At 40.5% G+C, this 21744-nt stretch overlaps 1 protein-coding gene across 1 annotated transcript in view; it reads left to right on the forward strand.

The window, feature by feature from the left end:
* ccdc102a (coiled-coil domain containing 102A) overlaps positions 1-21744 on the forward strand; it is a 61467-nt gene that overhangs the window by 23985 nt on the left and 15738 nt on the right. Inside the window, exons 4-7 of the mRNA XM_079555038.1 lie at positions 2377-2579; positions 4339-4447; positions 12420-12536; positions 13027-13236. Coding sequence (XP_079411164.1) covers positions 2377-2579; positions 4339-4447; positions 12420-12536; positions 13027-13236 — 639 coding nt within the window. The remainder of the gene's footprint in view (positions 1-2376; positions 2580-4338; positions 4448-12419; positions 12537-13026; positions 13237-21744) is intronic.

Here is a 21744-nt window from a genome sequence, read left to right on the forward strand (position 1 = left end):
CGAAAATGCAACCCCAGATCATATTTAGTTTAAGTTTTCAGCTAATTTTGCACCTGTAATTTGGACGGCCTGTCACAGTTTTTACTATATTGACTTATCGTTCAATAAATGACACATAAACAATACATTTTTGAATATTTATTGTCAAAGCATTCAGTTTCATTTGATTTATCCTAATGGTAACTCTTGTCTTGCTGAGGATATGTAATGTAACAAGAGTTTACAGTGATTTCCTTTGTTCTGTGGTCTTCAATAATATAATTGGTTATCGCTTTACTTTCCTCCCTCATCATATCGAACTACAATTGCAGTCATCGTGACAGGCCTGTTATTATTTGGTGATATATATATATGAGGCCAGTCTATTTGGCAAGTTACTAAAAGCCACAGCATCTACTGTCAAGGCCTTTGGTTTAACAGTGATAGAATGAAAATGCCTCTCTCTCGGTGGCAGCTGAGGTGGTCCTGGACTTTTGGAGGGCAGCTTTCACAGCGGGTTCGCTTCCTGTCTCCTTCTATTGTTCTGACTCTTGAGTATTTCCACATGTGGCTCATTTAGGGCTCATTTTACACACACCTGCTGCACTCTGGCTCCATCTGTTGGTGTCTTTCTGCAATGACACATTCATACACAAATGGGACTGAGTTGATGTCGGGATTTTGAATTTGGGATAAACCTGGAGGCCTGCTAACCTTGCCATTTCATTAATACATAATCTATTGTCCGAGGTCTTTAAAATGGTTCTTGACACTGGTCCACATCATAAAACATCCGTGAGCATAAAGGGAGTCCAAGAATATTTGCCTCGTAATGCACAAACCATCTGTTTTTTGCTTAATGTGGCACAAACGCCTGCGAGTTTATAATCTCTTTGGGTCTATCACATTTTGTTGAGTAACCACAGATTTCCCCGTTTCAAATTCAGCTATTTTTATTCGGAAATCCCAGAGCCAGTGCAATGAATCCTAAAACAACAGGCCGTATTATTTAACCAATGGGAGGCACAAGATCATATGAAGCTTTTGGCAGGCATTGCAGGGGATTTTTGAGCGGTGAAATACTATACATATTATCGATGCTTTATCACGAAGATTGATTGTAGCTCAAAGAAAAGAGAACACTCCTAAGTGTTCATTTTACTTCTGTTCAATTTGGCAGGAACAAGACATTTTTCAGGAAAGGAAATGATTTATTTTGCTGGACACAGACAAAAGCAGCAGACTTAAAATCCCCGTTAATAAACTGCACTGTAAAAATAATCCGTAAATTTAACTGTAAGAAAAACAACAGCTGGAGTTTTATACCGTAAATTTTACAGTAAACTGCCTACTCAGCTGCCATTCTTTACTCTAAACAATATTACTGTAAAAGGTACAGTTTATAGAGCAGTGAACTCGATAACGTGATAATGTTTGGAGAATGTATGATAAATTATACAGTAATAATTGCGGTTGCAGAATGTCAACTCATTATCTAAATTTCTAAATGACTTAAAAATGTACATTTTCCTTTATGTACTGTAACTGTGAAGATTGTATTCTCTTAACTGTTAATAATATTACAGAATCGATCTGTAAAAACTACAGTTTATCTACTATTAAAATGAATCTGTAATTACAGCAAATTTATATAAAATGTCCAATTCTGTCTTAGATTTTAAAACAAAACCAAAAACAGGTAATTACTGTAAAATGAACAATAATTTGCTGTAAACCTATTAACAAAATTTTTTTGTAAGTACTGTGTAATTTACAGACTTTTCTTACAGTGTTTTTCAAGTGCATGTGAGGCCTCAAATCCAGGAAGAAAAGAGTTATTTTTTATTTTGACAACTGAAAGTATTTGATCGGCACTCTTTGCTTTTACTGGAAATAATGTTTTAATACATTTTGCTGTTTTATGGCTTGGTTTTATCGGTCTGCTTTTAGTTTTATGTAATTGTGCAGCACATTGCCTTGTGGATGAATTGTGCTCTACGAATAAGCTTGCTTTGCCTTGATAGAACCCTCTGCAAGGGTTTGTGAATTTCTCCGTTGTGAGATCAATAAAGGATTATCTTATCTTAAAAGACATTCCCAGACTTGTAGTTCTCTAACTTTTCACACCAATTACTACCTCACAAAATAGCTGACATTTCCAAGTATCACCAAGCCTAGATCAAGATCAAATCAGGACGAAACCGGATCTAAAAAGGGTCTAACTATATTGGTCTATAATCGGACTGAACTGGGTTTAAATCATGTCTAAACCAGCCAAACAATCAGACGCATTACTAAAGCATCAATGAAACTATATTAAGGAGCGTATTAAATCGTTTTCTTGACATTATTTGAAACGTAATGTACTAATGTAACAATGTGTCTGTGTCTCTTCAGGAAATGGAGCTGTTGGAGTCGGCGATGCGCTCCGGGCCTCCAGGGGGCGACACACCTGAGTCATGGGACAGAAAGCCGAACAGAGCGGAGCGCAGCCGGCAGCTGTGGGACGAGCTCAGCGCCCCAGAAGAAGACCAGAGCAAACTCAACGCGCTGCAGCTCAGACTGGACGAGTCCCAGAAAGTCCTGCTCAAGGAGAGAGAGTGAGTCAAGAAGTACAATCCCCGGCGCTCACAGAAAGTGCTACCATTCACCGGGAATTATTTTTAACCGCAAAAGTGGGAGGGGCTGAATGACTTGAATAAACTAATTATCCGACGCTATTAGTAACTTCCTACATTAGCTGTGTCAGAAACAGGTACAATGTCCAGCAGGGGGCAACAAAGTGCAGTTCTGTATGATATTTGCAGCATTAAAGAGACTAGGTGCAAGTTGGTCATTTTATGCTCACTACTGCCACCTCAGGTCTTACACATAACTGCAGGTTCTATATTAAAGGGGCTGGAAGCAAGTTCGCCATTTTATACTCACTACTGCCACCTCAGGCCATATGTGTAACTGCACCTTCTATATTAAGCTCGTGCATGACTCTAATTCGGGCCGAAGTGACACATTTTTGAGTGACAGTACAGGATTTTAGAGGCAGTTATGGTGAACAGGTCTGAGCTCATTCTACACATTAGAACATGGCTGGAACATGTAGGGGGAGGAAAATACTTAATTTTAACATTTTTAAACTCCTTATAGTCCCTTTAAGCTCATGCATAACGGCACTTCAGACCGTATTTCCTTTTTTCCCATATTTTTTTACTATTTCCGTGCGAGTTAATCTCAACAAATCCCTTTGAAATTCGTGAAAGGAGCTTATGAACTCATCCCTGTGACAAATCGGGGTGTTAGAAAGAAATTAGGAAAGTTAGGAAGGAGTTTGAACCACAATTAGCAAGCGAAACGTAACCATAGCTCGTCTTTTCGCTGCTTGAAAGTGTGAAAAATTGGGTGCATGTTCTTTAAAGGCGCGTTACGCAACTTTTTATGTGGAAAAAAAAGTAGATATTTGTGCGTGTATGACCCGGTGGCTGTATGAGTGGTCGGCATGGGGCCTTTACTTTTGATCACGATCAATTGTTTGGAAGGTTTTCGCTGCTGACGGAGCCTCTCACCAGAAAACCTACAAAACAATTGATCCTGGAGTGTTGTAGAGACCACTGTGATCAAAAGTAAAGGAGCTGACCACTCAAACAGCCACTGGGTCACTACAAAGTCAGATACGCATAGATATCAACCTTTTTTTTCCACATAAAAAGTTGCATAATGCACCTTTAAAGGACATGCACCCAGTTTTTCACACTGTCAAGCTGTGAGAAGTCGAGCTATGGTTACGTTTCGCTTGCTAATTGTGGTTCAAACTCATTCCTAACTTTCCTAATTTCTTTCTAACACCCCGATTTGTCACAGGGATGAGTTCATAAGCTCATTTCACAAATTTCAAAGGGATTTGTTGAGATTAACTTGCACGGACAAAGTAAAACCCACGAGTTTACTAAAAATAGTTCATAATGCGCTACAGAGACGACGTAGTGGTCTCTATTTTTGTCTGCAAATGCAACATAACTTCAATAAGGATGTCTACACTATGACAAAAACAGGTACAGTGTCTTTAAGAAATAAATACTTTCTCTTCTGTAATACTTTGCAACATCTACTATGTAATATATGAATAAAATTAAATGAGAACAGGCTGAATATGAAGGATTTCCTGTTTGGCCACTCAAAATGTAATACTCAAGCGCTTTATGTCCATAGTTCAGTCAGAATTAGAATGAAAAGAAGTTATTTATTCTAATCTTCAGATTTCACACGGCTATAGGAACCTTTTATGCCTGTGTCGATCGGATCCGTTGGAGCAGAATGGCCGGCGTTAAAAGTCTCTAATGTCCTGTGTTTCTGTTTGGTCCCCAGAGACAAGCTGGCCCTGAGTAAAAGCATCGAGCGACTGGAGGCCGAGCTCAGTCAGTGGAAACTTAAATACGAGGAGCTGAGCAAGACCAAGCAAGAGACGCTCAAACAGGTGAGACCAGCACAACAGCGCGGGGGGGCAGAGGGCGCACACCGGGGAACATGTAAGTGTGGTTTCAAATAACACAACCTTCAGTACAAGGATAAAAAACATTCTCCTGCAGGTGAGACGTGACGAGTCAACATGGAGGGTTAAAAGGACTTCAGCACATGTGGGGAAATAGAGCAGAAAATTCAAACTAAACACTTTTGTGAAATATAGGAAAATGAGAATCCAAGGAGGGTTTGAATAGTGCCTAAATGACGGCCTTAAAAAACATTAAAGGTGCTATGCGCAACTCTAAATGTTAAAAATAACCGTTTTCTCACCCATACATGTTTAAACAATTGCCTTATGTGCTGATTGAGCTCCTCTCTGATCACTGCACTCGCCCCTATAATCCTGTGCAGTAAAATAAATAAGACAGATTCGGGACGGAATCTTAAGGTTTTGAGCTTGGGCGTGACGTCATGCGCGTTCACGCGCACCTGGCTCTGGAGAGTTTGTTGATTCGCCGCCATTATCCGCATCTGCGAAGACAACTCCGCCACTTTTGCGAAAGTAGAGGATGGATTGTAAGAGACCGGACCCTTGTTGATCCCGAACCCAAACGCAAACTCAACGTACGATAAAGAAGATAAAAACTTTTTCTAGTGTGACCGAAAAGGGGCAGTTTGGAGTCAAACAGGCGCCGCAGAGACGAGTCAACATCGGACAAACTACCTCCGGTCCGCTCTCGGGCTCACCCGGACCTCAACTGGCTTTCTTCTTACTACAAGGGTAAGACACGTCTCTAATGTCTAATACATGTCTGATATGGTAAATCTATGTCAACAAATGACGATGCGTAATACGTGTAATGCTACGTCTTTGCGTTAGCTAAATGTACGATCAGAATTGGTTTTATTGCCATTGTCAATGAGCAGGTTCACAAACTTGGAGTTTTCTTCAGATCAATCGTACAACATGAAACATAACATAAAAGATGAACACTATGTTGTAGTGCCTTTTACGTTTCGCTCACATCTTCAAAATGATGCTAATGCTAAACTGTGCTCATGTCCTTGACCAACACACTGACTTAGACTCAACTTTGTCTGATATGTTTTCTTTTGGGGGAAAATCAGTCAATTGTTCCCAGAAACGTGGTACAAAAATGTTCCTTGACAGGCTAACGTGGCTGTTGCTGTGTACACGATTCTGATAAATTATTTGTGAAGAGCGCACGCCACCCATATAAATGTTAGTCATTGTTTACTCCTACTTTGGACCTGGTTTATGTCTAGACCTAGTTCAGACCTGGTGTAGTCCTGAGTTGGTCCTGGTTTAGATGGTGTGTAAATTGCTAATGAATAAATATTAATTATATTGTAATAATGATAATCTCTTCCAATCTTTACTTGCTTTGGGGTCAATAATTTATTGATGTGCATTTTTTTGGCTAAGATATTGTATGTTTTCTTGTGCACAGGACAGAGTTTGAGCGAGAACTGGCCACAGACACACATGTCTCTGATTATGTCGCCCTGTGTCTTTGTGGTATGTTTGTAATGCAGTTCCCACTGTCTTTTCCTTGTAAAGGTGTGAATAAAGTGTGTATGTGTTTGTTACACAGCCCTGGTGGTTCAGTGCGGAATCAATTGGATGAACTTCCCATCATGGGGCTTGAGGAAGCCTCATGGACTGCAGTTATAGTCGACTTGGTGAGGACTAAATGTCTGTAGTGTTTTTAAAAAAGTCATGAACAGGATGTAATGTAATATAATGTAGGTGCATTTGTAATACTTCTGCATATATAGTTTGCCCACGCGGACACAAGATGTGGATGTGGAACAGCCATAACCTCTTCAAATAATAAACATGAGAATGGTGCATCTTCTACTATGGGATACATCATTTCTACTGCGTACCAGCTGTAAGGGAGTTGTGGACAGAGAAGAGGCCTGCCATTATAAAACGATTAAAGACTAAAAACAGTGTTGTTGGCCTTGGTAAGTTATAAACTGCAGATATTTGCAAATTCTCTAATAACTGACATGCATCTGTGTTTCTATTTTAGCTGACGGACAAATTGACTCCCCAGGTAATTCCGTGGTTTATGTGCTTTGTCTCTGGCCTTTTTTGTTTCATTTGTAAATCAGAATATTTTCTGTATTTGAGATAGTGATGGGCATTTTCTAATGTAGTGTTTGTGTTTTATAGCAAGGAGAGAATCCACGAGAGGGCGTTTCCCATTCCCTCCACGTCTGGCTGCAAAGCATCTCACTAAGAGACTTTATGCTGTAAGTGACATGGTTTTCATGTGAGAGTGACATGTAGTAATGAAACATGAATTTAAAATTTGAACTTGTTCAACAGGCCTGGGTGATGTCGCGACATAAAACAATGCTTGGCTGGATAAAAGATATTGTAATTGTATTGCTTGTCAACATGTAAGCAACAGAGGAGTTTATGGTGAGTCTGATCATTCAAAATGTATGTAAAGTAGCTATACTACTATAGTACTATTACATTATAGAGGTTCATTTTTGTATTTTAGGGTGTGTGGTGAGGTGTACTCCACTGACATGGTGGAGTCCATGGGTCTTTGGGTGATAAAGTAAGGAAAGAGAGGTCCTACGCCCGGGATCTGCCTCTTCATATGAAGCCGGGACAGACGACGGCCACGACCACCATGACCACCGACCAGTGCATGTCAACAACAAAGGCCATGTGTCGTAAGTGATCGCTTTATGGCTTTCCTATATAACGCATGTTTTGAGAAATTATGTCATTTAAATTGTTGTGCAGGCAAAAACGACTGTACTGTAAGAGGTCACAGACCGGGCAAAAGAAACAGTTACATCCCTGACCTGCAGACAAAAACTCTACGAATACGACTTCAGTCTGCAGGACTCCCCCAAGAAAACGAAGCTTCAGAACATATGACCCCTGTCTGGCCTTGTGCCCCCTCCTACAGCTGATCTGGTGCAGTTATGTGTCCACAGAGGGCAGGTATGTTCGTTTTTCATTGTTTTACAATGCATGTCTGTTATCTGTTCCATAAAAACATATTTGTTCTAATTGCAAAACATCATGTTTCGTTTTTCTAGATGCCATCAGCTCCCTGAACAAACTCCAAGTGAAACATAAGCAGTGCATATATATTTATTTTTACAAACATGGAACAAAATATTTACAATAAAGCCTTTTCTTCCCTAATTTGTGGACATATTTTCTCATGTGCTCACAGCTTGTTTATTGCCTGAATGGTGCTTCTTTACAGTCAACATAAATGTCAAAAGGGTCAGGATCATTTTCTGTCCTCACTGATCAATCTTGCACATGATTGAGCAAGATTCTTCTGCCTCCCCCCTTGGTCGTCCTCGTGGTCTCCCCGTCTGCTCTGCCCCTTCCACTGCTGCCACTTCTCTCCACAAGAACATCAAAATGAGCCGAGCTGGAATTCTAAAGGGAAAACAATATTTTGTTATTGTGATAACATACATGCTGTATTCTACACATTGCAGGAAAGAAATACAGTGATGAAGGGGTTATTTTACTTCCCTCATATTGTACAGCAGGCTGACTTTTTCCAAAACAAATAACTATTCGTCTGCATCACTACCGGCCCATGCACTTTCTATTTCCCAGCTAATATGATCTTGTACTGTGTGAATTAATTCCATGTTATGTGTATAGGGAGCCTTTTTTTCTCTTCTAAATGTATAAACTAGTGACTTTTGGCCGCTACATACCCTGCCCTGGTTCAGTAGTTGAAAAGTATTAGCACATTTCACAGATAAATGTATATCAAATTACTGTCTAATAAGGATATATTGCTGTTGGAATATGCTACCAAGCAGATCAATAAAACAAGCTAAACCCCCACAAATATTCGGAGGATTAGGCTGTTTTAGCTGAGATGGTAGCATTATATTTCAGTCTACTTTGTTGACTAATAAGGTATTTGGTGTGTCACTCACAGATTATTATTTTTTAGCTTATACAAAGTAATAATTTATATTATTCATGAACGCAGTGAACACACAAAACGGGTAGAAATTGGATTTTTTTTTTTTTTTTTTTTTGCCTTTCTCCTAACCCCGTTTTTCCTCTCAAAAATTAATGTTTACTGAAGTGCAAAATCCTTTCACATAATTCAAAATAACTTTCTTACCTCTGAACGACTCTCAACAAAAGATTTGTGCAATCACGAATGACGCTCCTTTGGTTCTGATCGGCTCGTGCTCGTGCAAGCGTGCGTGTGGTCCAGGAGCGTGCACAACTCTGAGTGCAGTTCCGCTTTTCGCCAAAGGGGGCATAGTTCTGCGAAAACTCAGAGACTTGCGTTGTGCACCTTTAAATTCAACTGAAACTGGCATTAAATCTCAATTTAGGGTGAAAATAATGACAGTTGTGAACTATTTTTATTGCATAAGTTGGTTGAAAATCCAATTGTTATGGTCAAAGCCGCATAAAGCTGCAATTTTGGCTGAAATTGTTCACAGTCTGTGTCTGATTTGCTTTTGAATATCAAAATTTCCTCTCATTCCTCTGTGATGGAGGGTTTGCCAATCTCGAGAAATGAAGTATGCACATATTGTTTGCATTGAAGATATAGTATTTGTGCAAAAAAAAAAAATGCATATGACACATTAGACACATTTTTTCCTAAAACATAGTTAACAGAATTATATCTCAGCTTTCTTTAGTTTGACATTTTTGTGACGTTTATAGTTTTACTTCCTTTTTTGGACACAGACAGGAAGTGACATGGATGAAGGCAAACCATTTTAAACTGTTGCCGTGCCAACCACGTTAAGTCAGTGGGAAATGAGTCGCACTGCTCTGGAATTTAACCTCTGTATATGTCACTTCCTGTCAGCAGCTTAAGAATGTAAATAAAAGTGTATTGTTTGAAAAATGGAGCACGATGGAGCAGTGCAAGCCAAATGTTTGTAAATGCGCGTATGCCAAGCTGCTCTGCTGTACTGCGAAATCTCATGTACAGGTGCATGTGCAGGCTTTCAAACTCTGTGAACTATATTATATTATAGTTTATATTATATTGTATATTGTACATCACTGCATTGACCAACCCTGGACTAAGCTCAGTGCGATATTCTTCTCTTGTATGGACTCACTGGCTGCTGAGCCTATACAGGAGATAAATGCATTGTTTTTATGTGTGTCTGTTCTTTTAATATGGACCATATTCTAGTGTCCAGAATAAAGTCAATAATGATTACAAAAAATAAATAAAATACAACGAAAAACAGAAAAAAATGTGCATAAGTGGGTTTGCTCACCAACTTTTTATTTGCTTCACCACAGTGACGTTTTGGCCATGAGGAGATTGAAGCTCAAACCCGAAACGTCACTGTGGTGAAGCAAATAAAACGTCTGTGAGCACAAGAAAATTCTTAACCCTCAAAGACCCACAGTGAACGAGTGGAGACCGTAATACCAACTCGTTTTAACGCGTCGCCAATGTCGATTGAACGATTTCTTAGAGCGTAGGCTAAAAGCTAAAAACACAACCTTTTCCCCAAAACACCACAGGATATGAGCGACCGACGTGAAAGTAAAGCAAGTGAAATGTATTTATTAATTGATGTCATTGTTATTTATTTATTTATTAATTAAACAATTCTCATCATTCATTCCAACGACTTTGGCAACACGCTAAAACGAGTTGTCATCTACGTTCTCTCGACTCGGTATTACGTTCGGACGAGAAAACGCAGTCAAAAATGAGATTACAATAGAATACAATAAATAATAGTCTGGGTATTTTTCATCCGTCAGACCAGACTTTGTATACAAATGTAGTTTCTATTATTTAATGTGAAATGATTGGCTCACCCCAAGGTCTATTTGTGTTATTGTTTTTGAAAAATGTATAAAATAGTGAAGAAGAAAAAAAAGGCCAGTGAGCAAAACCATGTTGTGCGGATGAAGGCCCTGTAGCTGATGTCGTTCTTGTAGTTGAATAACATTTGTTTTTTTCCTTCAGTATCATGTCAAGCAGACATTTGTGACAGAAACCTACAACACGGTGACAGACAGTATTGCCCCCTCAAAGTTCCCACCCCCCGGGGAATTGAGACGTTACAAATCAATACTGGCTCTAGGAATAATTGGAAAGTTAGGAATATATTAAATTCAAAAGGAAATTATGTAAATCTAGAATTATGCTTGCGTTTTACAGTATATTACAAAAAGCTGTTTTGGTTTGGTCTCACATTTGTTGCATTATTTGTCCACATCACATGGGGGCAGTGCTGCTTTGTGAAACGCTCCCGCGCCTGTGTCTTCCCCCTGAAACAGAAGCCACATTTATTACAGTGACCCGTAATCAGATTAGACCCAATGAAAGCAAAGGGCAGTGGGTCGGAGAGATACCGGGGCGAACGTCCTTTGGAGATAAACCGGGCGCTAAACCGAAGATGAAAAGACGATTCGTCCCCTCCCTGATCGAGGAGGCCAGAGGGTGGGGGAGATGATGCCTTCAGATAACGCTACATACGGGGCACACGGGACAGTGGGGCGTCCTTATCTGGTCCCGATACTCCACATCAGAGGAAGCATGTGGGTCGGAAAATATCAGCGTTGGAAAGAGCGGCCAGCGTGTCTTCAGAGTCCGAGGCGAGGGGGGGGAAATGTCAAGCAATTACAGGCAGGGAGATGCTGAGATTTGTAATCGCAGGTCAAAGGAGGGATGACTTTGAGGTGGACAAAATTGAGGAATTAATTAGATGTTCGGATATGAGACGAGGAATCACCGACTCAAAGTATTGTCAACTTTTTGTTAACTTTTATCTATTCACAAACAATTTGAATAACTATTATGGGGATTACAATATCCTTTACTACAGCAGGCTGTCCCGTCTCCATGAGGACTTCTGCCGTATAAAACCTGCCAAACCTGTAGACCTCTGCCACCAACATGTTTAAAATGCATGTGGTTCTTGCAATAGATTCAGTCCTTTCTTAAATAATAAAGTCTGCACAAGAAGCTTAATCTTTATTTTGAAACATGAATTGCTTTTCTGATCACAGTATAATAGAAGTCACTATTACACCATTATCGTTCTGCTTTATGGTTCTAGATGACAAATAATTAAACGTAGGTATCAAAAAAGTTAAGATATAAAAATGTCACTGAAGTACTGGTGTCTAAGTGTAGCAGTACCCAGCACTGGTCGTGAAAGTTGCACTAAATATTAGAGATTCATCATTTAAACTGATTAAAATGTGAATCAATGTAAAAGAAAAAAAAAAAAAAATCAACGTTAAAGCCACACCGTGTAACATTTCACCCAATACATGGAATAAGATACAAGCATTTATTTTATTACAGATATTGTTGAAAAATACCTAAAATTTAACAAACACGTTTCTTTGCTGACCCGGCTGTAGCTTTACTGGGAGGCGGGGCGTCTCCAGCTCGTCTCCATGGAGATGTTAACAAAATGCAGCCAAATCTGAGATTGAAATATTTGAAATCCTCATCCAAATGAATTCTTTAGTTATCCACTACCTTTTCTGTGAATAGCTGGTCGTGAGTAGCATGTTTTGTATAATCCAAAATGTTGCGCGGTGTGCCTTTAAATAAAAGCAATCAAAAATAATTAGCTCACTCTCATGTCTTTTTTGTAATGTAAGGTTTTCTTACTGAGACAACAGTTACAGTTAGACATAGTCATTTTGTTAAAAAAAAAAAATGAAATTGGGAACTTGGGGTTTGAGTGCATTGTTACAGCCCAATCAAATTTTTATGACGAAAGGAGATTAGCTGCAATCGTCAACAGTCCAACTAAATGTCGAGGTGTTGATTATTTCAATTGATAGTTAAACTTCGTTAAACTTTGTACGTGTCCATATCAGTCCATAAAAGCAGCATCCTTCATCATTGTTTAGACATCCCTCCAGGAGATGCTTCAGGTCCATGGTTCTGTGGTTAAAGCTGTCCTTTTCTGTCTGCCCTGCTTCGACACAGTTGAACCTCCTGAAGGAGATGCATCAGGATGAACTGGGCCGTATATCGGAGGACCTGGAGGATGAACTCGGAGCACGGACCAGCATGGACAGGAAACTGGCCGAGCTACGAGCCGAGGTCAGGAACAAACAACAGTTCTCCCACACTGCTCTGAAATAGGACCAAGATTAAATCAAACAGGTTTTTTTTTCCCGACATTCGGGTTGATAAATAAACTAAAGTTTGATCAATCGATAGATCTGGACATTCTGTTGATGCAGACGGCCGACGTTTCATGATTAATCACTTCTTCAGGGCCAAGTTTTTTCTTGATATTGTCTATACTATAAAGAAAAATGTTTACAATGGGGGTCCCAGATTGTTTGCACGGTCATATTAAAGGATCGTGGCCAGAAACGTTAAGAACCCCTGTTGTAGTGTGCAGTAAAACATTACAGCTCTGAATCTGCTTGGATCTGTTCTGGGCCTCAGTTGCAGTGACTCAGGTTAGTTAGAAAGTCTACAAAACAGCAACACAAATTTAGCTGAAGCAGCGCTAGTTCATTAGGGTTCCAGAATAAACTGAGGGCACTGCCTTTCATTGGGTTGTTTTTTTGGGTGTTGTTAGATGGAGCGTCTTCAGGTGGAGAATGCGGCGGAGTGGGGCCGACGGGAGCGACTGGAGACGGATAAACTGGCTCTGGAGCGGGACAATAAGAAGCTGCGGGCTCAGGCTGAAGACCTGGAGGAACAACTGGCCAAGAAACGGCGACAGGCCGCCTCCGCCCTGGACTCGGACCTCAAAGCCATACAGACCGAGCTGTTCGAGAGGAACAAGGTAAGATCATGCACCTCATTTATACATGCAAAGCTACTTTTTAGGCTGTTAACCAAGTCCTTCAATGTTGTTCTGTTTACTGGTTCTACTGCAGAACATGTAAAATTAAGAATGGAAGTAAGGCTTCCCCTGTTTAGCGCAGGCTCGCTGAAGCTCGTCCAGGCTAGTAATTTGACTGTTTTGGAACCTTACCGCTCTGCCATTTTCCCACCCAAATATGGCCATCTATCTCAGTTCCAGTTGAAAACAAACCACTTTAACAGATCAATGTTTACCTCAAAATTCCATATCATTCAGTGTATAGTACAACTAAAAGCCGGTCCGAAACCCGCATTACCTGTTTGACTTGGCGCTCCTAGGTTTTTCAATCATTTCTTATTATAAATCCTTCCTCTGCACTGGGCCTGACTGCTGTGATATATTGTTCTACCTGCTCTCACATCTTCAGTTTGTATTTCACCGGTGTCTTGCGGGCTCTTAAAGCGGCCGCTGCTGCAGTCAGGGCTAGATTGATAGTGTTTTGTGTTGTGTTGAAACCGTCGTATCGATCCGTCCCAAAATGAGAAGCAGTGCAGCGGCTGAGACTCCAAACAAACGCTTTTCTCTGTGTCTTTGTGGGGACTTCGGTCGCTGACCCCAAGTATAACCTATCGGAGATTTAGCCTGGACTTGGATAGATTTACAGACTTCCACACCTAGGAGCAAATGTCTAAAGGTCACTTCACTGTCCTCGCAAAGACGGAGGGTAAAAAAGTTTGGTCATTCTGTGGACCAAAAACTTTTTTCTTTTTTTTTGCAGAACTGGATTCCTTCAATTATTTGACATTGTTGAGCAGGCTAAGTTTATTTGTTGATTTTGATCCATATAATCATTGTAAAAGCAAAAAGTGCATGCCAGCATGGCCGACGGAGGTGATGCAATATCAATGGAGGCAGACTCAAAAATTATATCAAATAGGGCTTCTCTTTATTGCATTCTTGAAAACACAAACAAGGAACAAATGCAGCAGCCTCTTAAATAGCTGGGACTAAGGTCAGACTAAACTAATAAAAGGGGAGAACCAATGGAAAAGAAGAGCCGATTTACCAAAATCAAAAACCCCAATGAAATACAACCATAAAATATTGACGGGCCGATCAGTGCTGGTGAAAGTTTGATCAGGACAGCATTTGGTTGGATCTTAACAAGGTTCCAAGTAAATCTTCAATATGCAACAAGAAGAAATGGGAGTGAGACAAAAAAAAAGACCACATGCCTTTAAAAGGCCAAATCTGTGCAAAAATGTGGATTTATTGTCATTTTCTGTCAGGTATTCACACTGTCATGATGTCCTAATGGCAAAGGAAAACGTTTTGAATGTGTTGGGGTTGTTGAGCTGCATAAGCAGAGCCTCTCACAGGGAGGCCTTAACATAGTCATTTCTCATGTCTTAAAAGATCCTGAGGGTTATGGAACAAAGTGGCCCAACGATCACAACAAATGTCACCAGCAATGAGCCAGAGGACCCGATAGGCTGCCAGTCAAGACACTGGATAATCCTCAACCCAAATATGTCTGATATGTATATATGATCTTTACTGTACTCAACACGTTTAGACAGTCGTCATCCTGGTGAAGTAACACAGCTGTGAAAGCGCATTATTTATTTACATGTAAAAGCTTTAGCGCAGGGGTTGGCAAGTTTTCTTGTCAGTATATGGGCTGAGCCTCCCCACAAGGAGCACAATTCAAGGATCAATTTTTACTGCTACTGATATTACTACAAAAAAATGGCTCCTGACCTCCCCTTGTTCTAGCATCTATAATCAAATACAGACATTTAAGGCTGTTAAAGTGAAGGTTATTAAGTACAATCTAGCTTCCAATTGACATTGTTCAGTTTGTTCATTATTGTTTTGAAATGTACTTTGTACGTGTTTGTGTTGCTGCACCAGAGTTTGGGAAACAGTGGTCTAAGGTTTAAACAGCGAGTTTGTCTTTGATTTATGTTGGAATCATCTTTGGGCACAGACAGGGCTCTGGGCAGCTCCTGTTTTTAGATAAATGCTCTCTGTCTCCCAGTGGACAGCACAGAGCCCTGGGACTCTTACATAGCAATTATATAAAGTTTTAGTGAAGATGTGCGGGGCCAATGACTGCAAAGTTAAAGTTTGGACAAGTAATTACAAGTTCTCACTTTGTTGTATGAACCCAGACTATAACAATACCTGCTAAATTGCTTTATGGGTCATTATGTAAATTATAGCCTGGCAGGCCCTGGGAGTTGATTTTTCCTTCAATTTAGTTCTCCTCAAGGTTACGCTTTTGCCCCACTGGGACTTTTGAGCTCTTCCTTTTTCCATGAAGGAGGATGTAAGGACGGGGGACGCCTAGGGACTATCCATCTGCTGCATCACTGCTGACTGTTCATTTGGACATCACATTTGTCTGTTTCACTGATTGATAGCTCACTGGTAATTCCCACAATGTTCTTCTCTTCGATCAAATCAGCAATATTTGGACATATTGGGCTATAGAAAGTAAATTGATGACTGATGCAACAAATTGGCAGCCATCAAACTGCTCTCCTTGCCCCATAAACTCATTACTGCCTCAGTTTGGCTTCACATTATATTCATTCCAGAGCCTTGCTGCTAAAAACTTAATACCTAATCATTTTTGACATATGTTTTACACTGTATCATCCACCCGTCATCACACCGCACGCCTGGATCTAAAATGTGACGGCTTTTTCACTCTTCGTGCTTTGATTCATTCAGTGATACACAGCGGTTCTTCTAAACCTGCAACATCTCAAAGCTCCCCTCAGCTACTCCATTTTGACAGACCGGCATGGTTGCATTCCCACATTGCATCGCTAGATGAGCCAACTATTCCTTGAAGAGGCAGAGACAAGTTCCACACTTCCCTCACACACGCTTCACCCTCACCTGCCCCTCACCACGTAAACACAAACATGTGCAGAGATCGCAAATGTCTGAAACGCAAACATCTGACCGATCTGCTCTGATGCAGCTGAAATCCTCATCAAATGTTTGTTTCACTATCCAATATGGTCTCAGCTTACACAGTGCTTTTCCACCTTTACATTAGGCTCAAAGCGCTTTACAGCAAGGAAACACTCACCCATTCACACACCAGTGTACGAAAGGTGAAGTGTCTTGCTCAAGGAGAGACCAACAGTGTGCACCTGAGGGCAGCTTTAAGTAGAATAGCTAGATAATACATTAAATCATGCAAAATGTTTTAATATCCCTTGTCAAAAAACATGCAGTACCTTGTATTTCACGTCATTCATGTTTTGAGTACCACATACTTTGGTCATTTCTTCTTTTACTGCTGAAGTGCGTCAAAGGCACTCCCTGCATTTAAATGATACATTATTTTCTGTTATGCATCCACACCGCCAGCGCAGTAAACTCAATTCTCCCAAAGAAACGCGTCGCACTCAGCCCGATGAATGCAGTTAATCTACAATAACAGGCGGCGTAGGGCAAATGATGTCGTCTCCTTGTCTGCCTTGGATTTCTCAATAGACCCCAGACATCCAGTTTGGTGATATTTCTTCTCACAATAAAAGCTGTTTTCTCGAAGCTATAAATTTTAAACGCGTTTGTCGCCGTGATTTGCCGTCTGTGGTTTGGCCTTTCATTTTGTTCTCGTCTTGTAAAAACAGGTTATTGTCGCATTGTGGCCGCTCGGAGCCCAAATTGTGAGGCCTGTCTTGTCTTGTGGCGTTTCATATAAGCCGTTTCAATTGGTGAGCGAGACTTTGAAAAGCTAAATAGTAGCGTTAACTGTGTAAAATAGCCATTCATTTGCTTTTCATTTGCTATTATTCAAAGCCCGGCATCGACCATTCGTACAGGGAAAGGAAATAACGTTGTTCTAAATCCCACGGTGCAGACAGAGTAGAGCCGAATCTAAGGGACGACCGCTCAGTGTCCTTGAAGGCCTGGATTGAACCGCAGTTAGTGAATGCAGATGGAAGCGGGAGGGAGAGCAGGGAAGGGAGAAAGTTCAGCCTCACAGCCTAGAAAAATGTTTTTGCAATACAATATAGCTCCACTTTGGAACAAGTGCTACAGATGAAACTTCTGGGAGTTACAGTGGATCACCATCTTTCATGGTCGCCTCATGTGGATCATGTGATCAGTAAAATGGATAAAGCTGTGGTCACAAGGTGCTCTTATTACATAACTCTTGCTATTAAAAAACTAGTAGTTCAGTCTTTTGTGTTAGCACATCTGGAATATTGCTCCGTTATATGGTCCGCTGCGAATAAAACTGACATAGCAAAGCTTCAGGTGGTTCAGAACAGAGGTGTCCATACTCCACCAGTGTTCAGAAAATGTATTGCCTTAAACTGGCCTTTGCTCCAAAATAAATTCCACTATAATGTATTATTTCTAAAGAAGATAATTTTGACTGGCAAACCAATTGCACTATTTGAAAACGTTAAATATGTGAAGCAGACACACTCGACATGGTCATAAATCAACCTAGAACAAGTCTGCTACTAAAAACTGTTGAATTTAGATTGTCACAATTGTGGAATAAGCTGCCTAGGAATTTAAGGGATTCATCCAATTTACATGTTTCCAAAAATACGCTAAAATCTTTGGTATGGTTTGAGTAATTATATCTTGTCATGTATTACTGTTGAGCCTTGTTTGTTTTTAATGTGTGGTATTTTATTGTAAATGCCTTTAATCCTGGACCCCAGCAAGACAAGCATCGTATCGGGCCGTCAGTATCGTGGTACAATATTGGATCACAACAAAATCGTCCCAGTCCTGTTGGATATGGACTGTTAAATCTATGAATAAACTTGTTATTGATAGTCATTACCAGGACAAAATATCAGATTGGATTGCAATACTTTTTGCTGCAATACCGAGTATCAACACTTTGTCAAGTATCAATACTTGTGTTTGGAGGCATTTTCATCACACACTCCCTTGTTTTCAGTAACAGTAACAGCACTTTGTTACATTTTATGTGAATGCACGTTTTTCGATCTTAACACTTCAATGAATGTCAAATGTCATTTGGTTTATAAACTTTGGACACATGTTTTCTGTTTTAACGGGACTATACGGAGTTTAAAAATGTTAAAATTATATATTTTCCTCCCCCTACATGTTCTAGCAATGTCCTAATGTTTAGAATGAGCCCAGACCTGTTCACCACAACTGCCTCTAAAATCCTGCACTGTCACTCAAAAAGTTTTACTTCGGGTCAGAATTGCCGTCATGCATGAGCTTGATATAGAACGTGCAGTTACACATATGACCTGACATGGCAGTAGTGAGTATAAAATGGCCAACTTGCATCTAGCCTCTTTAAGGTGAATATTACTCTTTTCTCTTTTTATAAATACTTACTGTATCACAATACGTATCGGATCATGACAAAAGTGTATGGTCCCCCAGCCCTTTTAACTATTGGGTTTTTTGTGCCAAGACTTTGAGAGAGTGACACACTTTTCAAAGTGTGTCACTCTCGCTCTGAATGAAAGTTGGGGCTTTGGCCTGGAAAACATTGAGGATCCCCGAGCTCAATCCTCCAGTGTGTTCTCCTGACCGAGATCCTTGCTCTTGAGGCAGGTTCCTCCACAGCGGTCGCCCTCGGCCTCTGAAGTTGTAACTGAACGATAGGTGAAATCCAGAGCTGTCTACGAAAGGTCAAGTTTATTTAAAAAGCGCATTTACTAAACAGTCGTCACTGCCCCAAAGTGCTGCACAGGCTCAGAGTGAATAGTACAAAAAACACTGGCTTTCATTAAAGAAAACCAGAATAAACACAACAATATATAAAACAAGAGAAAGCTCTCGACTGAAGCATCCTGTCTAACGTTCTCACAGGTCCTGCTACTACAAAAGCTCTATCTCCGTTACTTTTTAAATTAGATCTTGGGCGCCAGTCTAGCAAACAGTGGCCCGAGGATCGCAGTGCTCCGACCGGGGCGTGAAAAGACAACCGTTCAGGTTAATAAAGTGAAGCCAGTCCATGGATGGATTTAAGAACAAGCATTTTGGCATAATTTCTAAAAGCAACAGGTAACTAGTGAAGAAAAGACAGAACTGGAGTGAAAAAATATATTTGCTTCATGTTACTAAGCACATTAAAGTCTTTCCCATTGATAACCTTTTTTTATTTTTCAATCACAGCATTTAAAAAGCATGTTCCTTTCTGCCTTTCTGTCTCAGTAAATTTATTGCATTTAACCTCAGCGTGAATGGATGTTGCTCTGCGCAAACAGCTCATTAAAGTGTCACGGGGAGTAACCTGCGAAACGCCGGGCCTTTTGGCTTCTTAACGACTGCACCGTTACTTCATTAACTCTGGATCAATGAAGCCGCCATTAGTCACAGCACAAATACCTCCACTGATATGAATCCCGCGATTCGGCAGCACAATTATGGGAGGAAAACGCACTGGAGTGAAGCACTTTGAATAAGGCTACAAACAATGGCCGGTAGCTATTTGCAAGACATGTCCGTGTGCGGTGAGTGGTGGTGAAATGATGAAGGCGAAGCATCTTTTTAAAGCACGTCCTGAAGAAAAGCATTAAAAGTCTCATTATCAAGGAACCGCAAACCAATACATGGCAAAATCAGAGCGAACTAAAACCAAACTTTATAAGTGATAAAACATTTTAGGCATTGCATTTCATTTTCTGCCAGATGAAAAACTGCCGCTGTGAGGAATTAGCGTTGGCTGATGCTGCGATAACCGTCAGTTTTGCATAATATTCAGCAAGAATGAAAAGTGAAACTATTGTTTTATGATCAGGGCGAGTGATTTTAGGGGTGGGATGATTTACAATGAAAGAGTGTTTGAATCTTATGTGGTTCATCTCGGAGCAAGAAAGACTAATATGTCTTCTAAAAATGAAACAATACAAGATTATGTTATGGAAAAGGAATGGGCTGGACTGAAAAAGATATTCCTCCCTAATAATCTGTAAATAAACCTGAAAGAAAATTGCCGGGTGGATTGTGATGGAGTCTGTGAGTTTGTAATATAAAGTGAAGACTGGGGGGAAAAGGGCTGGAGCTAGAGAGGCCCCACTTTATTAAATATGAAGCAAACTCAAAACTCAAGAGTGAAGGCATCAAAACATTTCAAAATGCTCCGCGTTTTTGAATAAATGACTTAGATGTATGAGGTGATTAATACAGTTTTGATAGGGAATATCCGTAATGCTCAACAACACCGCATCTGTCGCTGCTAACACGTGAAAAGTGGATTCATTTTTCATGATATGGGCATGTTATGGAGCCTTGAGGGGAGACGGCAGGCGCAGGCAGGGGAAGGTGCATAAATCCCAGGATAATGATGCATCAACAAGGCACAATGAATAAATAAACTGCATTCCCCGTTTCAAATCAGGTCAAAATCTTGCAAAGCCAAAACATGGAATGTTTTAATACACCAGTCTTAGCAAAGACAGTGTAAAGGATGCGGATGAAGCACACATTTAGCTTTATCTTTCAATTCTACCTCGTCTGTTTAGTCCCAGTTGATTTGATTCTCGTAACTTCATTAGTAGAACCACCTCTAATGGGCATGTTATGGTTTGTTGCCAGTGAAACCATCAGTTTCTCGAGTTCTTTTTAAAACGATTGGTTCTGTTTTTAATCCGAGTCCGTCCACTTCATTGGAGATGACAAGTGAAACTTGTGAAAAATTCCTCTCCTTTTTTAATGACAAGGTTGCTGCTATTAGGGCCAACATATGTCCCTCTTCATTGTGGAGTTCTGTATCCACTCAATGCTCAGCTGTTTTTTGTCAGTTTGAGTCTGTGTCATTGTCTGTGCTCACCGGGATAGTTAAAAAACTTAAACCCTCCTCCTGTCCCACAGACCCGGTCCCTCCTCGCTTTTTTAAAGAGGTTTGGGACACCATTGGCTCTTCTGTTAGGGACATCATCAACAGCAGCTTAGCTTCTGGCATTGTCCCCCCCTTTTGTAAGACAGCTGTTGTTGAGCCTTTGATTAAAAAGCCTAGCCTCGACCCTGCAAATCTGGCAAATTATCGCCCAATCTCCAAACTACCCCTGGTATCGAAAATCTTAGAGAAATGCGTTTTTGCACAGTTGCAACCTTTTTTAGATGAAAATGGCACTTTAGACCGATATCAGTCAGGCTACAAAGCTTTGCACAGTACTGAATCTGCACTTTTAAAGGTTTTTAATGACCTGTTTTTAATGACTGATTCTGGAGGCTCTGCCATTTTAGTGCTTTTAGACCTGACGGCTGCTTTTGACACAGTCGACCACACAGTTCTTTTAGATCGCCTAAGAGATCGTGTGGGTGTCAGGGGGACCGCGTTGGAGTGGTTTAGGTCCTACCTGTCGGAGAGGTCATTCTCCGTCAGGCTGGGGGACTCCACTTCATCTTCTGCCCCGCTTCACTGTGGAGTCCCCCAGGGATCTATCCTGGGACCCATTCTTTTTGCTCTTTACCTCCTCCCACTTGGAGAGATTTTCAAGAAGCATG

Source organism: Gobius niger (genome assembly GCF_951799975.1).
Source record: "Gobius niger genome assembly, chromosome: 4".
Taxonomy (NCBI): Eukaryota; Metazoa; Chordata; class Actinopteri; order Gobiiformes; family Gobiidae; genus Gobius; species Gobius niger.